The 24,141-nt window shown below is 39.7% G+C and overlaps 1 protein-coding gene across 6 annotated transcripts in view; it reads right to left on the bottom strand.

The window, feature by feature from the left end:
- Positions 1-13,536: 13,536 nt before the first annotated feature.
- Positions 13,537-24,141, bottom strand: part of SENP6 (SUMO specific peptidase 6) — a 70,676-nt gene continuing 60,071 nt past the window's right edge. For all 6 annotated transcript variants that reach the window (XM_042016154.1, XM_042016156.1, XM_042016157.1 and 3 more), the window contains 5 exons: positions 22,216-22,319; positions 20,410-20,498; positions 18,175-18,243; positions 17,892-18,042; positions 13,537-15,537 (listed from right to left, as the gene is read on the bottom strand). In XM_042016154.1, the coding sequence (XP_041872088.1) occupies positions 15,337-15,537; positions 17,892-18,042; positions 18,175-18,243; positions 20,410-20,498; positions 22,216-22,319 (614 nt within the window). In that variant the 3' untranslated portion in view covers positions 13,537-15,336. The remainder of the gene's footprint in view (positions 15,538-17,891; positions 18,043-18,174; positions 18,244-20,409; positions 20,499-22,215; positions 22,320-24,141) is intronic.

Genomic DNA, 24,141 nt, shown 5'->3' with positions numbered 1-24,141 from the left:
TGCGCCACCCCCGCCGCCCGGCACGGCACGGCCCGGCCCGGGACGTCACCGCCACAGGGCCGGCCGGGGGCGGGGGCAGCTCCGGCGGGGGCGGTGGCAGCTGGGGAGGCCGGCCCGGCTTTACCTCCGCGCAGGGGCTGCTTGGCAGGGCCGCCCCGGTGCCCCTCGGGCGCGCCGAGCCCGCAGGCCGTGGCCTCCGCAGCAGAGGTGGTGCTGAGGGGCTGGCCCGTGGTTATTTTGTGCGAGTTGGGTCTCTTCCTCTATTTTTTACTAATGGGGTTACATATAGCGATTACAACAATAAAGAGTTATTTTTGGGGACTTTGTCTTTACTGAACATCGTGCCATAAAGAAGGGTGCCGAGCAGGTGGCGGCTCTCCTGCTGCACAAACCTTGGAAGTCTGAGGCTGTTTCAGCCCGGTTGCTCCCCCAGGCTCCCCCTGGCCCTGGCCCTGTGCTGTCCGCGTCGCGTCCCCAGGCTGCTGCCTTGGCGGATGTTACACGGGTGGGAACAGCGATGGTCGTACCCTCTGCTGAATACAGAACAGCATCGTCTGCCCCAGCCATGCGCCCCCTGTACCTCCTGCAAGGCAGCCCAGGGCCAGCCTCGGCTCTGCGGGATTTCCCTGCCATGTGCCTACGCCCAGCTATTTGTCCCTGTGGCTGGTGCGCTGCTGTGGCTTGGGGAGAGTGGCCCAACTGGACGGCATTGCATCATGCTCAGCCAGGCTGTCACACCGCTGATGCTACCCCACAACCACCCCTCCCGTGCGGCAGCTTTGCGTCGCTTCCCTGTCCCTTGGCTTTACCACGATTCATTCCTAGCGTCGCCAGCTGGTTTGTCAGCTTTCCCATAGCGCTGTGCTTCTCTCCACACAATAGTTCATGAGTAGCACAATGACCCCGACTGTATGTGCAAGGCCTCCTTGTTCTCCACCTGATGGTTCATTCCTACGTATTTTGCTGACAAACAAACAATACATCAAAATCTTGTGTTTTCCTTGATTTTGCAGCCCTAGCTACCTTTCTTTAAGCAGGGTGTGCTTCACTGCATCCTTTTTGAGTGTTTGGACAACACCAGGGACATTGTGGGTACAGCCATTAGCTAATAAATAATTTACACAAATTTCTTCCAGCCATAGCTGCCCATGTAGATGAGATAGTCATAACAATGCCTTGGCCTCTTTTAGAGGACAAAGAGAAATCCCAGGGGCTTCTCTAGGGAGAACCTAGAGAAACTCAGGGGGTTCTATCAAGGATAAGAGTGGATGTACACACAGAAGGAAAATGGCAGTACATTAGGTGCATGAGTAATCCTGCATCCTGGGCAGAGCATGGGTGGAGTTAAATCCTGTGTCCACATTAACATTCCTACAACTCCTGAAATGTGCTGTGAGCTTGTTTTGGTTTATAAAACATTCCACATGCCTGCAAAGTGGCAAGGTGACTTTGATGGTTGCATCTTCACTTGGACAAATTAAAACATTGTATAACTTCTAGAGAATGGAAGCTTGTCTTTGGCATTACGTTTCAGCACAGTACTTTGTACGGTCAGCCTTAGTTTTATTTGTGAGAGATAAGGATAATTGTTATCTGGGGGAAAAAAAGTGAATGGACAAGTAAATGAAAATGTAAATTTGGTGACTGGCTAAAACCACCTCTTTAGAAAAACAGGATATAATGTCAGGAAATGATCAACAAAATACTTTCAGTGTAAACAATCCAAGCAGTGCTGAGCACTATCCCACCCTCTGATGTGCCTCTCCCTCATCGGAAGAAGCATGTCTATACTCTCTCCCCTCTTTTCTCCCTGGAAAATTTAAAAATAACCCAAGACACAGCAACATCTGTTCTGTGAATCTTCAGGGAAAATACAGGAAAGCTCTCAAGTGAAATCTGAGTGCAAGAACTTCAACCTAAGCAAAGAGGGGGGGAAAGTGGAAAGAGAATACAAGGCAAAACATGTTTTACTGTCCCCCTTGCCTGTATGTAAAGAGCATTTCTGGTTTCATTCCTAGGAAAATTGGATGAACCTCTGTCATTTCAGTCTAACCAAGACTTTTGAGAACACCAGGAACAGTGCAGATGGGTTGGAGCTGCCAACCAGTCTTTGTTTACCAGCTGTATAAGGACAGATGCAGTTTGAGGCTGGGAGGGAGAGCAGAGTGCCTTTGGCATCACCCTGTTCCTCCCACACCTCAGTGCACCAGGCGGGGCGGACAGCAGTGGAGAAGCCTCCTTTGGCAAGTGGCAATGCACGGAGGTGGCGTGTCAGCGCTGCTGAGCGCAGGGCAGGCTCACACTGTGCACACCACAGCAAGGGGGGCTCTTGTGAGGAACCAGAGCTATATTAGCACCATCTTAAATGTGCAAACGCCGTGTTCTGGATGGCCTACCAGGAATTCCATGGGCATCCCAAAGGCAGAAAGATCAACAATACAAGGCAGTATGACAGTTTGACATTGGACATGCACAGGCACGTCCTGTAGCCCTGCGGCAAAGAACTGACAATACTCCAGATGTCCAAGGAGTCTTCATTCACCCAGATATTAAAATGGAACATTTTAATGTGAATGCATGTTGTTATGGATAGTAAACATCTTTTGTCATTAAAGTTGCCAGATATCTTTTAAAAAGATGTGTTAATTGTAGGAACCACCATATTTTGTCAGAGCTGCTGAATGGTAGTTAGGAAAAATGAGCAGGTAAAGCACCCCAGAGGATTTCTCAGAAAACCCTGAGAGGATATTACATCTGTATTCATAGAATCACAGAATGATTTGGGTTGGAAGGGACCTTAAAGATCATTTAGTTCCAGCCCCACTGCCATGGGCAGAGACACCTGCTTGACCAGGCCGCTCAGAACCCCATCCAGCCTGGCCTTGACAAATGGTAGTTTGAAAGGATGAGCAGGTAAAGGACTCCAGGTGACTTCTCAGAAAACCCCGAGAGGATATTACATATGTTTTCCTTTCAAAGAATATCATACCATGTCCTACTTAAATTTCAATGAAAGTGAATTCTTATGTATAACTCAGTGGATCAAACTTCAGACTATTCAATAGAAATAGGAAAAGGTAAAGGCTCTCACACCTGCATGATTAGAAATTTCACTCCTGAGATGGTTGTGCTTAAATGTTTAGTATCATGACTGCTCAGTTTCTCTCCCCCCATTTTATGATGAAAAATTACATGGAAAAATCAGGTTTGACATTGATTACAAGCCTTTACTGTATGCATCTATCCAGGCTTGTGTTTGAATCATGGTGGTATTAGCTGGCTTTCCCTGTGGATTACACATAGCTACAACTGTTTTACACATCACATGTAATGGGTAAAGTTCTGCCTGTTAAAATGTCCATGGGCACTGACTTAAGTCACAGCCAATGACTTAATATGAAGCCAGAAGTTCATTTACTTTACACAGTTTTCTTGGCAAACTCCAAGTGTATATGGATGTGAGGTAATGACACTGTATCTGTGTTATGTGGTCACAGTAAAATACCTCACAGCTTGCCAGCATCAACTCTTGGCATTTCCTAACAGCTGAGTATTCTGGTTTAGCACTTAAGATACTCCCCAAAAACTATTTTATAGTTTTACAATCAGTTTCTGATAAAAACTAAAATCACTGGTTATGTAACAGTTTTGGAATTACCCATGCAGAGTTTGCAAATGTGGCTATTGAAGCTGCCAGCACAATTTATCTATTATTTGTCTGGATAAAGAATAGCTTGCTCATATGTTTGCAAAAGAACATTTCTAACTGGCTCAAGGTTTAGCAGCTTATGTTCAGAGACAGAGAAAGAACAAAAAAATTTGCTGGGATTTTAGCAGTAGTAGATGACGTTCCTTCTAGGATCAATCTTTGGTTTCTTTCCAAGCAGGCTTACTCTAGATAAACACCATTCATTTCCTTATCATGTAAATTATTTACTGGAAGTAAATGTGTAAGTCTTATTTTATCTGCTCCCTTTCACTTAATGTTATGTGCACATACATAATTCTCCAATTTTAACAGTAGTGAAATGATCTTTTTTTTTTCTCTTTCCTGCAGACTTTACATGAACATCTATTTTGACTACACCCGAATTTTTTTTAATATTCCAATTTTTCCACAGGCCTTCTGTATTTCAACAGTTTCATACAAGTTACAAAAAATTTTAGACATTATGTTTTAAGGTAAGAGTTTCTATTTAAAGTCTTTCTGTTTCATTTCAATTCATGAATAGTTTCTTCTTTGACAGCATGTTAGTTTAGGAAGGTTGATGGTTTTACATTTTCACCCCTAGCAATATGTGACTGGTTGCTGAAGCTGTTTTTTAACTGGGAGTAAGTCTCTTGGACTGGCCCCATCTTTCAATTTCTTCTCCTTAAAGGATAATTCAATTAAGCAAATAGATTATTTTGAATTGTGGGTAGCTCCAGAGAATGAGGCTTGCATAAATAATAGCATGAAGGGACGTAAAGGGAATCCCTGACTTGTGAACTTGCAATCCTTCTGAAGTCCACTGCCTTTTGTTTTACTTTTGCGAGCGGATTCATTCTATAAACACAAATGGTGAGGACAGGAAAATGAGATTACAGTACCCCAGGGTAGCTGGAAGATATTCCTGGAGCCATCCCAGTATTTGAAGACAGATGGATTCCATTCCTGGTACAACATGCCCCAAGTCTCTGGGGAAAGAATTTCTTTTGTTTCTGCTGAAGCTTCTCTCCGGTAAAGATATCATGGGCCCGCTCTCATGCATATTTAAAAGGAGAATGGGCCCCACCGGTTTAGATACATCATCTGGAGGACAGGGAGGAGCTCTAGTGTAGGAAAGAGTACCCAGGAAAAGCCACACAGATAACACACAATAGCAATTACCATAGGGTTGGCTTTTTTAAATGTTAGCTTCCTGCCCCCACTCTCCCTTGATGCACTCTGTGATCACCTATATGGAATTCCTTTTTGGTGATGAACAGCAGGTGTCAATAAAATAACTACAGGCTCATCTGAAAAACAAAAGTAGCCTGCAGTAAATAGGTAACCTGTGGATGTCAGGAATCGGGCTGTCCTTCCTTCATGGAGCAGGGGCTACTCACCTGCAGTTAAATGAACTTTATGTATGGATTCAGTACTGAGATCAGGGTACTGAGAGCTTCTCACACTTAGCAAAGGGAATTCTATGGGGTTATTAACTAATTTGTAAATCTTTCTGTAAAAGCCACTGTTCATCTAGTCTGTTCCTGAACAATTATGTTCTGTTAAACATACCTTGAGGACTTTTTTTCCATCCCATTTCAGACTCTTCATGTTAGGCATTTTTAACTTTAGTTTTTGAGCTAGTCTTGGGAAAGAAAAGTTTATGACAGGTAAGTAATCCCCTTGAAATTCTAACACAGCTTTCGGCAGGGACCAGAGGAGGTCTGGCAATAACCTAATTCACAATTCTTAGCTTCACGTTGATGTAAGAAGCAAGAAAAAAAAATATACATGAGAAAAATGCTGAAAAGGAAGATTACTAATGCTGCTGAGGTAGGAATGCAAAGCTCTTGCAGGCACCTCCCTCCTGTCTGGCCTTCACTTATCACTGTGGGGTTATTATACAGAACAGAGAGAGTTTAATTTACATTGCTTGTTGAATAGATCCACTCTCAAAGATGTGAACTCTGTTGTTGCTATCCATCTGGGCAAACCACTCAACAAACTTGCTGGGAGACCACTGATTACTGTATGAAGGAATAATGCTCTTTTGCCAGAAAAATAGGCTGCCAAAGCAGCACATTGTTTCAGCTCTCTCTATTCCTTTGCAGCACAGTTACACATGCACTTGAACACTACCAAAAGCACAGACAGACTCAAGTTGCTTCCCCATACCCTTCCCATATGTGGGATAACTAGATTATCTTAAACCTCATCATGAGTGCTTTCCTGCTGGTGAGCAGCCCTTGAGCTGGGTTTTACACCCACATGTAAATTCCACCCCCAGCTCTTCAACCCCTTCTGGTAGGACTTTAAGTGCAAGATAAGGCAGACTTCACTGAGAACTTAAACACTCACTGTAGCATGATGTTCTCTCCTGGCATGCTTATTTGGCCCAGAGAATGCCAAATTGTCCAGCTCTGACTCAGTTACTTAATGTGCTAAAAATCTGAATCACCTATCTATTCACAAACAGTTCTAGGAACTGCACTACTACTCAAATTATTCCAGAAAAATAGCGGGTATCAAAAACTGCTGCGTTTTGCTTTCAGTTGCTTATAATACCTCCACTAACCTTTGGCTGCCCAGTTTACAGTTTTCCAAATTAGGTATTTGCTGCAAATTGAATGCTAGCTAAAATGGTTCTGCTCACACTGTTAAAGAACAGGAACATGGATTATACTTTCTAATAAAGTTGCCTAGAGACTTGTAGCATACTTTTAAATTTGCCAAGCAAGTTGTGTTTTATGCCAGAGATGTGCCTTTTGCCAACAGTCTTGAAATGCAACCAAATGTAGTGAAGCTGTGAACTTCTGATGAGTGTCAGCTGTGGGCTGGCCTTGACCCTGTAGCTTCAGTCTCAGAACAGCACACCTGGAACTGCAGCACTCCCACTGCAGCAGTGTCAGCCAGGTGTCACACCAAGTACAGGAACTCAGAGCACGCTCACAGAATCACAGAGTGGCCGAAGTCAGAAGGGACCTCTGGAGGTCATCTGGTCCAACCCCCTGCTCAAGCAGGGACACTTAGAGCCAGCTGCCCAGGACCGTGTCCAGACAGCTTTTGTGTATCTCCAAGGATGGAGATTCCACAGCTTCTTGGGGCAATTCATGCCAGTGCTTGGTCATCCTCACAGTAAAAAAGTTTTCTCTGATGCTCAGAGAAAGCCTCTTGTGTTTTGGTTAGTGTCCATTGCCTCTGGTCAGTTTGTTACCAGCCTCCAGCCAGATACTGTACCATGGATCAGATGTTCAGCTCTTACTAAATACATCTCCCTACCTGCTCATCCAGCCCATACTTCCTCAGCTTCTCTGCTGATGAAGTTGGCAACACAGGATCATATAGGGAAAAAGCTAGCAGTGGCCATTTTTATGGAGTGTACATTGAAGAACTGAGCTTAGAGACATGATGAAAGATTAACAGACAGTAAGAGCCAAGAGAGACTGGGAGAAGAACCAGTACACAAGGGATCTTATCAGGGGTTTGGAAGGATGGAAAACAGCAAGGGACAAATGGTGCTTGGGTAAAATCTGTAACAACCACCAGAACAAGTTCTCCCCTCACGCGTTTTCATCTAAGTAAGCAAGAAAATGACAACACACTATGACCGCTTATGGAGTAACAGAAACGAGAACTGTGGAAATAGTTCTGTGTGACCATCATATACTGACAATGGAAGTCAGATAAACCAAAGTGTGCACAATGCAAAATACACATTAAACAAGACAAACATAAGCACAAAGAAGGTAGGAAGCATGCAAAAATTGTTAAATTGTACAAGGAGTCTTAATTTAGTCCACTTTCATGTACAAACTTCTACGTGATTGCATATAATGCTTTCTTCAGATACCAATTCTCTCAACAGATGCTAAGTCAGTATTTAGAGAGCTTAAAATTTCACAGTAAAGACAACTATGAGCTATATGATTCCTATTCATGAGAATGTAATGAAAAAAGTATTTTTTTAATCATCTAAATACTGTTTTTCAAACATGAGTACATGACCTATTGCTACAGGAAAATTATCCATTTGGCAAGTTGCTTACAAATATTTTCCAGCTGTCATTAGCTATGTTCTTATTTTCGGGTCCCCAATGTGAGATGTTTAGGGTCAGATTTGCCAGTTTGCAAACCCAGAGCAGCCAAAAACCAGCTCTATATAAATACAGTTGAAAGCACTTCACTGTGTGAAGAACAGAACAAAAATTGGAAGACAGAATTAAACACTCACTTCAATGTTGGTTTCGGATAAATCTCAGGTCCATAGAATTTCAGTCTAGGCAAACAGTTCTAACCACAAAACTGGTTTCTTTCAAGTAGCTATGTAAACCGCAAGCATCTTTTTAAGCTTACTTTTCAATGCTCACAAGTAAGAGTAGCTGAAGCATGAATTTCAGCAGTTCAGAGTAGCTTAACTTAGTTAAACTAAAATGCTTTTGACATCTTTCCCTGAACTCCAGCACTCTACTTGCAATATGGAGACAATGACGTGGAGCAACTCTGACTGGACAAAATAAGAGCGAAGCCAGGTTCACCCTACCTAGCATCTAACTGGCCTGAAAAAAATCTCAAAAAACTATTTGTATTCAACAATGTCCCTATGAAAAAGGGAACCTCCGCTGACTCCACAAACTTACTTGCTTTACACAGACAACCAAGACACAGGGATGCAAGCAAGAAAGCAAGTCAGAAAACAGGCTAACTATACTGCATTCAAATTCATTAACCATGTACAAAAGATAGAAAATAACTGACAGCAGAATGAAAAACTCACAAAAAGACCATACCGCAAGGTGTAGTGCAAAAAATTAGTTAATATATTCTTCATTCACGGAACACTGTCCTTGCAAAACAAAGACCTGGCTTCCACGAAAGAAAAAGAAATAAAAAAAGCTATCTGACATTTTAATTAAATATTGCATCGTAACTGTCCATACAAACACATTCAACACATTGTTACAGACATTTGCTTAAAAATGTTTTCTTAATTTGGGAATCTAAACATTCATTTGCAGTCCAAATTTTGCTTGAAGTCTAGAAATTTCACTGGTTTTATAGGATGGGAGGAAGCTGTGCGACTTCTCACGGCCTTTTAATGCCCTTTTGTAATGTGGAGATATTATTACAATACTGTTTACAAAGCAGATTCAGTTTCAGGACTGAGGAACATTAAGGAAGAAACATACTACATTTGTTTGCATTCCAGTACAATTTATGACTTATTTAGTGCCATTTTCTGTGAGAAAAGTGCCATATTGTAATAGAGCTCTTTTGGTGTTAACCTGTCTGATTTTTTTGTATTACAGAATTGACACACTATCTGGCATATTACTGATGTATAGTATAAAATAAATTTTCTGGCCTGAAGATGCAAGTAAGAAATTTTCTATAACTAAAATAATTACAGTTTTCAGTCTGCTACATAAACAGTGCATTCATCAAGGCCAGGTTGGATGGGTCTCTGAGCTGGTCTAGTGGGAGGTGTCCTTGCCCACAGCAGCAGGGTTGGAACTGATGCCATGATGATTTTTTGCCTTTTCTTTCATACACCTTTTTAGAACTTCTGTATTCTTAGTGTTTTTTAGCCGACATTCTTAGACTTATTTGTAAAGCTGGGAGACTAAACATTTTAGAAGCTTCCTAGCTAGGGATCAGTGTGCCCCAGACCCCAAGGTCCTCTCCAGAACACATTCTGTAAACCAAGATAGAACCATCCAGGGGAAGGTTCCTTGGGGAGGGGGGCTCACTTGAGCCTCTCATTGGGGAATCTTTGTTAGATATGCTAATTAGTAAGACCTATAAGGTTATATATATATATACCCCCAATCTATCGTGTGTGTGCATTGTGGTGTGCATTTTGGTGCATTCAACCTAGACGTGTGCGCCTAAGGATCCTTAAAATAAATACAGAGGTAAAATCCCTTCTTCCCTTCTGTGTTTTGATTCTTGATTTTAAGACCAGGAAAAGGCATCAGCGAGATGATCTTTAAGTGCCTTCCAACCCAAACCATTCCTAAATCTTTAGATCCTAGAAACTTGAAATTCCAAAGTATTTCCTGAGAGTTCCTGTAATGAATGTCATAGGTTTGGTCCAATGTATAATAATGTCCCTGTCCAGGCTACCACCACCTTTCTTACATACACGTAAAGATACGGGAATGTCCCGAGGTGACGTTATGAAGCCGCTTTATTCCTTAACTCAGTGCCCAAGGACGCTGTGCCTTTAAGATGGACCCGGGTACGGGGCAGTGTGACGGCTCAGCCCGGCGGCTCGGGGGCTCTGGGGCTCGGCAGGGAGGGCGCCAGGAGCGCTGTGCTGCTCTCTGGGTTTGTGTTATGGCTAGTGGGAGAAAGGTTCTGTTGGTTTTTCTTGGTTTTTTTTTCCCTTTCCTTCCCCTTGCCTCACTGCCTCCCTTCCCTCCTCGCCAGTCCACGGAGCCTGTGGGGGGTGCCCCGGCTGGTCTGAGACATGTGTCTGTTCCATCTCTGGGCATTTGTTGTATTTTGAGGTTTTTTTTTTATTCTGTTCTACCCTGTTTTGTTTGTGTGTTAATAAACAGGTTTTTTTGGTTTTTTTCCACTTTCACTTCTTGTGACCCACTTGTCTTATTGGTGGAGGAAAAGGGGAGGCCCCTTCCCCTTCGGAAGAGACACTCATTCTGGAGTATTTCCTCCTGAAGTTTTGTCTCCAAAACCAAGACAGGGGAACACACTAGTTTTTCAAAATTTGTGTTAGGACGGAGAAGCCTGATGTCAACAGACACTGCCACAGAGCTTGTTTTAAATAGTTACATCTGGAGGACAATGAGGCTACGTAGAGGTTTGCTAACAGTTTGCAAACTACTGCTGTGAGACAGCATCAGTGTCTTTAGTTAAAGTATATTTAGTTGACATCAGTGTATGTGCAAAAGTAAACTAAGTTCCTAAACTTAGGAATATGTTTAAACAGATATAGCTTTTTGTAAATAGTTGCTAAATTTCCAAAAGTTATGCCACTGAGGAAATCTAACATTTTTTAATCTCTGGGTGTTTAGGCCAGAGTCTACACAGACTCTACATGCAGGAAGCTCAGGCTGGCCAAAGTGCAGTGCTTTTCCTCTAAGTGGATCTTCACAGCTTATGGGGAACAAATACTCAGCTGAATCAAACTGGTCTGGTTCCCATTACCTTATGCAGCCAGCTTACAGTAGAAGAGAACCTGGTCCTGAAAATGGAACTTTTAAGTATCATCTAAAATTATGACACTGTGCAAATGGACAGATGTACTGTGTGGGTTTGATTATTCTATTAAAATAAACCATCTATTTATAAAGCACATTCAGCCCTACTGCTGCAGATATACGAGAATTTTTTATTTAAAAATTCTTAAGTTTTCTTTCCTCCCACTGCTGAACTACTTACTTGATGATTGCTTGGGTAAAGTCATACCCCAAAGAACTGTAGAGAGTTAGATAATAACCAACAAGCATTAACAACTAAGAAAGGAGGGAAGACAAAAATAAAAAAGGCAGGTAAGTCAAGTCTGTCTCATTTACTCGAAATTGGATACTTTTAAATCCAAATAACCCTCTGTTCACATATATTCATGCATGAACATAGCTTATTTAAGTATCACGCATTGCAAATAGCACTGCTTACTCTCCCTCAGGAACATCAACTATGAGTCTCACAGGAAAAAAAAAACCTAAGGAAAACAAACAAACAAATGGGAAAAAAACCTAGCAAAGAAACAGCCTGGCTGTTTGAATCTAGGTTGTGGCTAGCAATTACTCTCACAACTGAGTAAGGAATCCCTAAGGAATGGTGTACATTACCCAGTTTCCTTTTGCAACCACAGGGCTGCACAACTCCAAATGCAAATTTGTTAAAAACAAGCAAAATCAAGCCTATCTGAAAACTACAACAGACCACAACTTAGAGAACAATCGCCTTCCAGATTACATCCTCCCTTAACCAGACTGGAGCCTACAAAACAGACATCTTTCATCACATCTTTGAGCTGGCCTTACTGAGTTAAGCAGAAAGGATTTACTTCAAAAATATGGTGAAAGATAAGTAAAATGGCTGTTGCCTCACTCTTACTGTTTCAAAGAGTGGTTTGTAACATCAGCTCCCCTTTGATTTCCAGACGTAGATGGGGAAAGTAAAAAAACTGGGAGAAGTACCTTTGTGAACCCAAATCAGTGCACAGAGGGTCTTCAGTACTGAGCATGCAGCACTAAGACTGTTGAAAGAAGCGTTGTACCAAAATAAAAATATCTTTATCCAGACTGCAGTACCTCTCATCATTCCCAAGAATCAGAACTGCAAAGAACAAGCATCTTTATACCTACTTCTGTTCATATGCTAAAATAGAAGTGTCATGTTATTAACGTAAAGCTTTAACCAGAGACCAAAAATACATTCTATTTAAAAATCTGAAGGGAAAAAAATGAATCACTAAATTAAGGAAATTGCTGTTGTTTGTTTGTAAGAGAAGTCTAGTATTTCAGTTTCCAGAGGTACTATATTAATAGAAATGAAAAGTAATACATATTCTGCTTTACTCATTTGCTATGCAAGGCATAAAAAAAAAAAAAAAAAAAAAAAGAAGAAAATCAATAGCATCGTTTCCTCATCTTGCTATAAAGCTCACTTGATTTTTCCCTCTTTACCGAATGTTTGGAAGTCAGATTCTTCCAAGACAAGAATGTAGTGCAACCTCAAAAATCACTTCTGTTTGAAGTCTCTGGTCTTTAAAGAGTGTGCTCAGTTTCTCAGCAGGAAAAATAGAAATGTCACAAGGGACTACTTAGATGTCTCTTTGCTTTTGCAGCTATCCTGCAAATGTGCACAAGTACATGCATTTTTTATGCTAAGTAATCTAAAACCTTAGTAAGAATTCTTAACTGTTATTCTACCCAACCTGAAAAACAATACAAACAGATACATTTAATTAGGTGGCCATCTGATCCCTTACACTGCAGAACGAAGTCAGGCTACTCTTAAAATACTTGTAATCCTAAATGGTCTAAAGAAATATACAACGTATACTTTATCCATAGAGTGCAAGTGTTGTCATGTAATTATTAAATAAACTTATCTAGTCCCCACCGTACTAACTTCCACTGAACAAATCTGATTCAGAAAAGGCACTGGTAAAACTTGTTAAGATTGCAAAACACTGCAGCATTGCCCACCATCATGTTAATAAAAAACACTTACCAAGCACATGCAGTAGTGAGCTTGTTAAACCAAGTCAGGAAGGTTTTAAATAACTCATTCTTAATTCTGTAGGGTTTTTTCTATTAACGTCACATTTTATTAAAAAAATAAGTTTCCTGTATTTAACATGTATATTAGCTTGCTGTATGTGACTGAAGATCTTGAGACCTTGAACACTGAATGATAGTAAATCCAGCACTTTCTTCACAGCTTTGAAAAAGGGGAAAAGGGAGGGGGGATGAAGGGGAGGACAGGAAAGAGAAAGGAAAAGGAGGAAGCACCAGGCTATTCCCAGTAAGAGAACCAAAATAGATCTACAGCATCAAAATATGAACCTGCATCACAAATATTAGAAAAAGGAAAACTACTGTATCGATGAAATGTGGATATATTCCATATAATTAAAACATACCATTGGGAAAGACTAGACTACAAAGGAATACATTCTATTTGCAATTGTCTCTCCTGTATCCCAAAGAAATTATCTTCCTTCCCTCTCTTGTATAAACTACTATTCCAGTATGACAGTTGCACTAAAGCCAGATCCACAAGACCCTGCATTTCCACAGTCTGGAACTATTTTATCCCTAGTTTTCCCCAACAATGCCAAGAATACTGGATAAAAATTTGAAGGAGGAAACAACTCAGAGGTGTGCACATTACGTATTTAATATGCAGTCCAGGAAATTGCTCCCACATTCTTTCAACCAGAAAACTGCAGGAGTCATCTCTAACAGAACACATATATGTGGCGCTTACATATTCTCCATGGGGCTCAGGGTTTATGCGAGAGAAACCAGGGAATGAACAACTCCCCTAAATCGAACAGGTTATCTGTACAAAAGATTAGCAGCCCACAGCTGTATTGCTCTGTGTGCAACACTGTGCCTTGGTGAGAGAACCCCCCTGTAAACAGAGGGTGTCACAGAGAGTCCTCTGTGCAGGAATGCCCTGGAAGTAATGTCATTAGCAGCCGTGTTTTCAGAGTTTAGAGAGAATGAAAACTCATGGAGGCCATGAAGTACTGGGTTAGACTTGATGTTGTGTACAAAAATAAATCTCAAGGGGCCCAGAGTTCAGCTAATGAACTCTCTCCTGCTTCTCTTTGGGAGAAGGGAATGGTAAATGACATTCCCAGTAGAAAAATCAGGAGAGAAAATATTATCTGCAAGGCGAGATAGAAGATCGCTCTCTACCCCCACAAATTCCTTCCTGGGAAGTGACACTTTCTGGTTCCCTTCAAAGATATCTGTATTAGTAGAAAAATGGAGATATATAATCCTTGCACAAATCTTTTCTTACTTTCCCCACTTCAACGCCAAAGCCTTTCTGTAACAGGGATAAAATGCTACGTTGCAGTGTAAGCAACAATGGCATTTTAGATTGTTGTAAAATCAAAATACACTGGAAATATCCAAGCAAGTCCCTACATTAGTCTGCTGCTACTTAAAGCCAGGAACAAACAAGCAAGCAGTGAACACTGGTATTTTGGTTTTTTTGCATGGATATTAGAAAAAATAGTAATCATACACTTTTTTCTTTTTAAATGTTCATTACTTAGATAAAGCACATATGAATGTAACATTCAGAATTGTAACATAGAAAATGTAATGTGGGCAATCTGCTATTCCAAGTACACTTACCAAAATACAATTTTATAATGAAGAAAGTCTCAAAATACACCTGTACAACAATTGGGATCCACAAAATATGATTTAATAGAGTCACTCAAGATCACTTCATTGAAACCACTTTTATAATACTGTTTGAAGAGTTACCTCTGGTCAAAGAGCACTCTCCCCCTTTCCCTAGCCTGTCCCACTAAAGCAAGGGTGGAATTGTAATTGCAATGCATAACTTCTAAACCCCCAAATCTGGAGTGGTCCTATGAACTATGACACTGCCTACACTTAGATACTGGGAGGATGGAAATCACCCTCTTGGAGGCCATGGTACATTGAGACACCCATATTATTCTTTTGTAGCGCAAGCAGAATAATCTTGTAAAGGGCAACTAAATAGGGCCAAAATATGAATTAATTATCTCACTATCAAATCATTCCCTATGTGTTACTTAAGCCTGTAACATTAAATCTTAACTGAAAAAGAAAAAGGTAACCATTTCATCCTATATTTTCTTTATTTGCTTTATGTTTAGAAGTTGCTATTTAAGTTCTATTAACAGAAATACATAACAAAGGCTCCCTATCAAGTGGAAAAAAAGTAATTACAAATGCTGAAAAAGTTGGCCTCATTAACATATGTACAGACTCACTTAATACACATCTTTGTGGGAATTAAACCATTTTATGACACACATTTATACAGGCATTAAACATTCCCAAGTAACTTTGAGCAGAGAACACACCAAATCTTTAGTCTGGGCAGACAAAAATGTAGGTTTCAATTTTGATTGTGGAGCTAACATGCAACAGATACAACATTCAGTCTGAGCTGTTGTTGATAAGTTGTTCTGTCTTTTCCTGCAAAATTGAATTTGGGTCTTTCTGTCCCTTCTTGTCCTTGTTCTGCTGTTCCTGGAGTGTCAGGATTATTTTTCGTATTTCTTCTCTTTTGGTTTTCATCCTTGGGCGTGGAAACCAGTCTGTTAAGTTCATTGGTAGCTCAAAACTCAAAATGGGATTCTGAAAAGAAAGGTCATTTGGGTATTACAGTAAGGAGTTACAACCTAAATGACTGAAGAAAACTGGAGTGAGGAAAAGTACATTCTTCCTCACATCATTCCAGCAGCATGGAAAAAAATTTCTACAATTTCTTCATTTTGTACATGTGTAATTATGGTAAAATCACTCAAGCTTCAGTATGTTACAGAGAAAAATCCATCCAGATCAGTCCTGATTATAAGAATGCCTGAACAATCTACTGTTTGCTACATCTTTTAGACAAAGTGTTTGTCTGCATAAATGTGTAAACTTATTCTAATAAAAAAAAAAGTGAGCGTGAGAGAAAACTACTGTATAAATATAGGACATTTTTTAAGAATCACTAACATCAAAATCTAGAGCTGATCAGGAATCCGAAACATCGCTGTTTTTATAAATAACCTTTAGGATTGTAACCAACTAGGCAAGTCAGTTTTAGATTTCATCCTAGAAAACAAAGCCCCTGCCTACCACCAACACTTTTTATACTTACATTCTGTTTTCTTGCTAGGTATCATTCATCCAAATAATTAAGATAATTATTATTATGAGACATTATCTACACCTCTTCAGTGATACTGTACAACCATTCCACCCTAACCAAATGACAATTTGGAGAACAGTGTTGTCTCAAAGAAATTCCTCCCTTTCTGTACTACAGTTTACATCATCAGGGTTATTTAAGAGTGAATTACATTCATCACTGAGGTAAGATCAGCAAGGCTGCTTGTGAAAAAAAACCTAGTGACATTCTGTACAGGAACATTCTGCCTAATGTTGTACTAGCACCATTTTTTGGTGGCTGTTCAATCGGGGAAGACGAGCAGTGCCGCGGTGCGAGGCCCGCTGTGCTGCGCGCCTGCCCCTCGCCCTGCAGGCTCTGGGGGCGGGCTGGCGCTGCCCCGCCCGCAGCGGCCCCTGGCGGCCCCCGCGGGCACAGCCGGCTCGGGCCGCTGACAAGGCCCGGCTGGGACAGTCCGCCGGGGCCTCCTCACTGCTCACCCACCCTGACAGGCGAGCCTCTGTTTCAGAAGATACACATCGTGATTTTAGTGCTTAAAATAAATCCACAAAGAACAAACAGATGTGCCTCAACAGTTCGCAAACATCAGATTAAGCACCTGCCCCCACGTACTCCCCATCAAGTTTGTAGAGCTGGTGCAAAATGAGACTGTGGGCAATTTTCCAAATACAAAGCAGCTGAAATTGTTCGCTAACTTCAAGACAGTCTGCAGCCAGCACAGGTTTTCCTTCCTCACTGAAGTTACTTCTGAGAATATCCTGTGATTTGCTCTCTGACACATGTATGTGCCGTGCCTATTCTCTGGCCAACAAAGCTGCAGCATGCTGCCAGCCTAGGCAGGACAAGGGATTCAGCTCAACATAATCCAGCAATTGATTCGCAAAAAGGAATGGGCTAAGATTAATAAAACTTGGTTGTTCCTCATACTCCCAGTGAACAAAACAGGAAGCACTTGGTTATGGTTTTAAGCTTTCGAGAACTCATCAGTAAAGCAAAAGCTTTTGGCTTCCATTTGCATGAATGCATTCTGCTAAAGTTTTGCTGCTCTCATGTACGTATGAACGGAGGGAGGGTCGAGGAATGGATAAGCTGCCAGCTTTTCCAGGAAAGGGTTAGCTACAGGAGAGTTTAGGAACAATGCTCTAAAGCACCAGGAATTCTAAGGAGAGTTACTGTCCCAAGCAGACAGCATCTCAGTTGACCATCACTTCTCCTCCTGACCTAGACCAGAAGGTGCTAATGCCTCCACTTGTGAAAGGAGCTGTAACTTGAAGACCAAGTCAGCTTGTAAGTAAGCAAGCATTCAAACGATTCCTTCAATGGAAACAAGATTTGGCATTTAGCTGTAATGATTTTACTTACATGTTTTCTTACAAGTTAAAAATACCCCCAGAAGAAACATAAACCCCCTACCTGTGGCACATTTCTGAATTTATTCAGGCACAGTTCTTAGGGGAAAAAGAACAAGCTTTTTGTGGTGCATTTTTAGTTTAGATTTTGAACTCAAGCTCTTACTGGATGATTTTAAAGGGTACACAGCAGAAGAACACAAAGGAAGACTAAATGTGTTCTCTTTAGATTCTCTTGGAAAATTTCATGGCTTGTGATTTCTTTTATGTACGTACAACTAAAAAGGATAATTAGTTTATTTTCTAAAAAGTTACTCTGTGTGTTTATGTACAAATTAGTTTGTAACACACAATCTCATAAACAGGTATTGAGCTACACTAGGAACTTTTTATAATTGTAATAATTTTCACAGCTTATATTTGATTGCTGCAGGAATCAAAACCAGCTTCACAAACATACATACCTCAAAAAAGCTCTCCACATACTGGAGGATGTACACTCCACAATCACTGAAGTTGTTCTGCTGTGGCACTTTTGGGTTGGAACCTTTCATGACATCTTTGGAAAAGCTTCTTTTGCTGCCTTTCCTGACTTCCCATTCCACCTCTAAATATCTACAATAAAAGACCACACAAATTAAAACTTTTTTTTTTCCCCTTGAAGAATTTTCAAAAAATACCCCAAACCAAACTAAAAAAAACCCAACCAACCCAAACCAAAACCTAAGCACCAGATATGAAACTTACTCCCGTAGTGTTTTCACAACATTTGACCGGGAAGGGCCTCTCAGTGAGTCCATAAGCAAAATGCAGGGCCTAACAGAGAACACAAGTTTTAAGTACACAGTACTTTACAGCAGCTTGAAAAACACAATGTTACACAGTAATAGTTTGTGGGGCAGCCATAACAGAACTAGATCAATACTCTAAAGTTCTGCCAGCACGGCTGTAATCTCCTAATTGGGATAGCTAAAAGGCAGGTTATCTTTATAGTTAACCATATACTAAGGACACTTAAGAATGCACTTAGAAAATACAGTACTGTCAGACAATTTGTTACAGTTGCTTAAAACACCTTCAGGTGTCTGATGCTCTTTTACATGCACAAGGTATCTGGGACACTGGCAAGAGAAAGGCAGAGAGCCCACAAACATCCTGCTAGAGTAGCAGCTCGAGGACAGATGGGACACACCACAGCACACTAGAAGGCACTAGGAAAGCATGTTCAAAAAGCGATTCCAGCCTGAATCTGAAATCCAGCTGGTAGTTATACACAAAACACCCACCATATCTATTTGAAAGACTTTAAAAAATAATGTATCTATAACCAAGTATTTACTAGAGAACCAAGTCTGCTCAAGTCCTCTCCTGCACACTACAAATGCTGATATCCTGTCACTCAATCTAAAGCACACTACATTTTCAGTAGCCACAAGCACAGCAATCTTATCAGCCACCTTATAAGCAAGTTGGATTTATACATCAAAGCTATCTCATACCAGAGTTCAGAATTTCAGCATTATATGTAGCATGTATTTTGAGGAATAAATAATTTACTTTTCACAAATCTCTGCTTTTTCTTTTCTAACAGTAACACAGATGTATTCAGACAAAGTATCATTTGAAGAAACTTCAAACTCGTAAATTCAGACAAAATATCTGCATGCATTTATGTATCGGTGTGTTTGCATTTATAAACTAATTTACATGTATGCAATTTTTTAGGCATAAGCATATAATAATTTCAATAATGTTTGCTTGTACTTGTTTTAATTTCTGATAAAAGTTAGTATTTACATAGGTACTGCTCTTTAAAAAAACATTAAATGCCCTTTAAAATGCTCTTTAAAAATACGTAGTACTTTGGAGAGGGAAGATGTGACAGCCTTTTCAAGGTAATTTTCTATTTTATATAGAAGTAATTTTAAAATAAAGTGCCCTTAATGACTTTTGATACTTAAGTTTCAAAGATGTTATGAAATGTCACACTGAATTAAAATACTGTCTGCTGGGAAGTATTATTGTACAGATAATCTGTCATCAAAACGGGACAAATTTAGCCAAGCTATAATCAGAAGCTCATAAATATTCTTAGAACACACAACACAGATGGACTTTTCCTTGAAAACATATTGTCATATATTCCATAACATCTATAAATCTGTAATTCTATACTGCCTCCTAAGAATGTACTGTGAATGTACTGTGAAAGTCTTCACCTCTCTAGTAAACCTTTATTCACAAGGATGGAAATACAAAAATAGATAAATTATGAAAAAAATACAAAGGAAACTGTCGAGACAGCAATACTAGTAACAATATTTCTGGATTTCAAATCATGCACCTGTCACACCATAATGCAAACAACGACAGTCAATGTTTACTAAGAAATTATTTCTGAGTTTCAAATATTAAAAAAAAAGTTCAAATCCAGAACAGATCAAAAATCTAAAAAAAATGTGGAACACTGTTATTAGAGAAAAAAGAACAGAGACAATAAAAACAGCTACAACACATTTAGATCAGAAAAGGGGGCAGTTAAGAATTACTCTCATTTTCCTTTACTAATCTGAGTAGTGATAAAGGTTTTCTTAACTATTAATTTAATTATTTAGTTTAAAAACATTAATCTGTTTTTTAATATAGGATACATTTGAACATGCTTCTGCACCTTGTTTTTGCAGGAATCCAAGTGCAAAATACCAAAGAACAGCCTTATTGGAAGAAACAATGTTCATTTGCCTGATGCAGTACACAGGCTTAACAGAAATCCAAAAAGCTATTATTTCACTAATAGTTTCATTCAATAAATTTTCTGCCCACTGAAGATGATCATATAAACTATAAAATTCTCTCTCAAACTCTTAATAGCATGCTGATTAAAGTATTTAAAGAGTCATGTATGACTACTTCCCATAATTACTGCCTTTTATATTTCATAAACTTTTATGAAATTTCCATTTTAACTGTTTTAATACTCACTGTTTGCAGATAGTTGGCTTCAGGTACCATTGTCCCATTTCTGAATTACAGTTATCATCTGCAAGGCCACCATCATCACTACTGTCTTCCTACAGAAGCAATGTGGTTACAGGTATTTAAAAGCTAATATTGTTTTTTCAAACAGATGCAAAGGAAATTATTGTAACACTTACCATTTTCATTCAAGACCAATAACTTAGTTTAATAAAGAAATGGTAGCTTTAATCTGAAATGATTCACTGTTATGTTTACCAACTTTTAGTCACATAGGTTCTGAAATTCATGCCAGAATGACAAGGATTGAATGCTGCTATTTATTTAAGGACTGCTGAAACTAGAACAACGCAACCAACATTTTCAAAGCACTGCTGTCTTAGAAGAGGTGAATCTCCATTATTTGGTTATAATCCAAATTATCAATACTTTTTCTTGCCAGTGAATATTAGAAACTTGCTTGGTGGTTTCATGTATGTTATCTTCTAGGTGAAATGAGACAAGATCTGCAACAAGCTCAGACATAAAACTATTTTTGCTCCAAAATGCAACAACTTGATTCTTAGGGCAAGGAAAATTAAACCACCATGATACACAGGATTATGGATTGCAAAACCAGTCATACCACAAGCCTGGAAATATCCTCTGGCCTTTTGATTTCAGTATTGATTTTTATAAACAATATGGAAGTTTTATGAACAAAAGCACTAAGCTGTATCTAAAACAATCCCAGTGATTCATAGTTTCTTACCCTGCCATTGAATTCAATATTACTACCACAGATCACTGTGTTACAGGGAAAGAGATGCTTTCCAAAAATGAGAACCCCTGTACCAGCATGACTTGTGAATGTTTCTGTGAGCATTGTGTACACTTCATTAACACACAGGATGCTGGCACTGAAATCCTCAAGCTATTGCCATGAACATGTTATCATATTAGAAACTACTGCCTAGTTCCTCATACACTTGTTTTCTTGTTTTTGTTGCAGCCTCAACTACTTTTTTGGCAGATGAAAACGTTGGTCCATTCAGCTTGTCATGGTCATTTCTACACTTGATTTGTACATTCTAGAAAATATCAGTGATAGCTTCAGCCTGAGTTAAGTTCTAAGCTACACAGCAACTAAGGAGGTTGGAATTTGGTCCTTCTCTCAAGGAACACATCTGGCCATGTACTTGCTTCCCTGCCTTCATGCCATGTACTTCAGATCTGGAAACTCTTAACTGCTACAAAACATACAGACAGGCAGTTCCATCAGGCAAAACTCAGAATGTTTGCACAAGGTGGCATGACAGGAGAGGTGGGCTAAGTCCAGCTGAAAAGCACGGTTAGGTTTCAACATCAACCAGAGCTTTTGTATGTATGTAAACATATACACAGCTATTTGGAAGTCATTACAGATAGCTGCAGACTGAAAAATAATAGTTTGTTCTGGACTCAGAGGTCCAGAAAAGGTGGGGAGACCCTCCACTCCCATACACAGTGGGAGACAAAAGATAGAAATGTATTGACTTTCAGTGTTCCCACCAAAATCACTGTGATATTGTCGTTAGGCAAAAGACTCACATAATGAAATGCAGGATCAGTACAGCAGTTTTCTATTAAATAGTTAAATGAACAAATGTATAATCCTCTCTGTCAACTAACCTGCAGATTTTTGTAGGTAACCAGTGCTTTGGATTTTACACTCGTAAAGATAAGCAGCTTTAGACAATGCACATTCACAATGTGTACACTGCTTTTAAGCTGTCCATTTAAAATACAACACAACAGTTCACATTTCCTAAATAAAATTGCTAAATTCTTTACCTGGTTATCTTGGTCTTCAGAAAAATCTATAAGCTCATCTTCATTTAGTTTAGTGCCATCAGCTGAGTCTTCACTATAGTTTAGTCTGATTTTGTGCAATCCATCTGTATCAATCACAGACAGTAGGATATTTAAACATCAAATACTATGGCATCACTGAAGACCAAACTCATTTTATACCTCAGATTTCCTCAGGACTGCTCACAGTAACAGTGATACAGCTAATATAGAGTAATTTGCTCATGCATATGAACTAAAGTGAAAAGCTTCTAAGTAGCACAACAGAAATTATTTCTAATTGTATGAGATGCCTAAAAAAATTTGAGAGACCTAGACTAAAACCCACTATGAAATTGTCCCATAGTTCCATGAAGCCTTTGTAACAGTCTGAATTGGTACTGCTACCAGAAGAGGCACTCTGATATGCTCTCTAAAATAACTATCTATTCCTACCCCTAGCTGGTTCCTTTCATAACACCAAACACATCCATACACACAGCGGACCAGACTGAAAAAGGTAGTCACAATGTTATTATTTCTTAACTGGAATAATTTCCTCCATCAGTCTGCTGTGCAGTTATGTGAAGACTTGTGTTGGTAAAAGGGAAAAGGCAGCTTGGGAACACACTGGTAGGGAGGGCAGAACGAAGGATCAGCTCTCCTGGGAGCAGCAACTTAGAAATATTTTACAGTTGGTTACATAAAAAGATTATCTGTAGATTCAATCCCAACCACCTCTACGTATTTAGTCACATATTTAGTGGGAAACAGCATCAGAAGAAAAAAAATTATGAATGTTCTAGCTGTACTTGTACAAGAAGCAGATACAGACAGCTATAGGCTCACTAGTCTTAATACTACCATACAGGACTTCAGAACAGATTTTGACAGAAAAAATAGTAAACTGTGGAAATAAATGAAGAATGGTAACTCATGCCAGCAAAACTCAAAATCTTCTAGAAAGGGGCCTGTAATATATCGAAACAAAAACAAAAATAAAAGCATTGGTTGTGGTGTCACTGGAGAACATATTACCTATTAAAGGAAACTAGGACTTCTATAAGAAGAATAAATAGGGCAGTGAACTAACTAGTGGAAATAAAAGCAGAACATCTGTATTTGAGAATATTTCAAAAGAGAAGTTGAGGTAACACTTTGGAAAGAGGTCACCAGTAGAGTTCCACAGAGACAAACTTGGGAATTAGTCTTACTCAGTACCTTTGAAAAGACCTTAGCATAAGAAGTAGACATATACTAATGTGACTTACTGCTGACAGATTTCTAAAAAATAAAATGGTATTGAGACAAATCCATCTTGTTCAAAAACAGAGCAATAAAAAGATGATTACATAAGTAACAAAAATAGATATATTTTGGATAGATATATTCTTCAAAGTTATTTAGGCATGAACTTCTACTGATTCACAAGTTCAACACCAGGATTATTTTGAAATCAAGACATCTCAGTTTAGGCTCCCATGTATAGTTAGCACCTAGGGTCTCAATGTTTGGAAATCATAATCAGAGCACAGGAGCTCCTCAACTGAACAGCCACTCTACATCTGCTTTATGATGAGAAGAGGAAGTCTCCTGGCTTCACTGACTACTCTATCAGAGGCATGTGCTGTCTTTCAAGATATCCTTGGATATGCAGGACTTACAGATGGATTTGGCACAGTCAAGATCCACACCCTTCTGGAGCAACAGCTGAAGGCCAGTCAGATAACCCAAGGCAGAATGCCCATTTTCCATCTGGTTGAAATTGAAGTTTAAATACAGTGCATCTAAATTTAGCTGCCTAAAAACATATCCTTGGGGTCAATCTCACTCTTAAATCAAGACTGTGCCCCCCTGAGAACACCCACTTTAATGAAAGGGTGCATCATCTGCAGTAGTTGAGCAGGAGATTCTAAGCATTTAAGTTAG

Source organism: Corvus kubaryi, unplaced genomic scaffold (genome assembly GCF_017639235.1).
Source record: "Corvus kubaryi isolate FWS band 111438036 unplaced genomic scaffold, C.kubaryi_AGA036_p1.0 split3-73, whole genome shotgun sequence".
In the NCBI taxonomy this organism is placed as follows: Eukaryota; Metazoa; Chordata; class Aves; order Passeriformes; family Corvidae; genus Corvus; species Corvus kubaryi.
The sequence above is the reverse complement of the archived record's forward strand: the minus strand, read 5'-3'. Positions and strand labels throughout refer to the sequence as shown.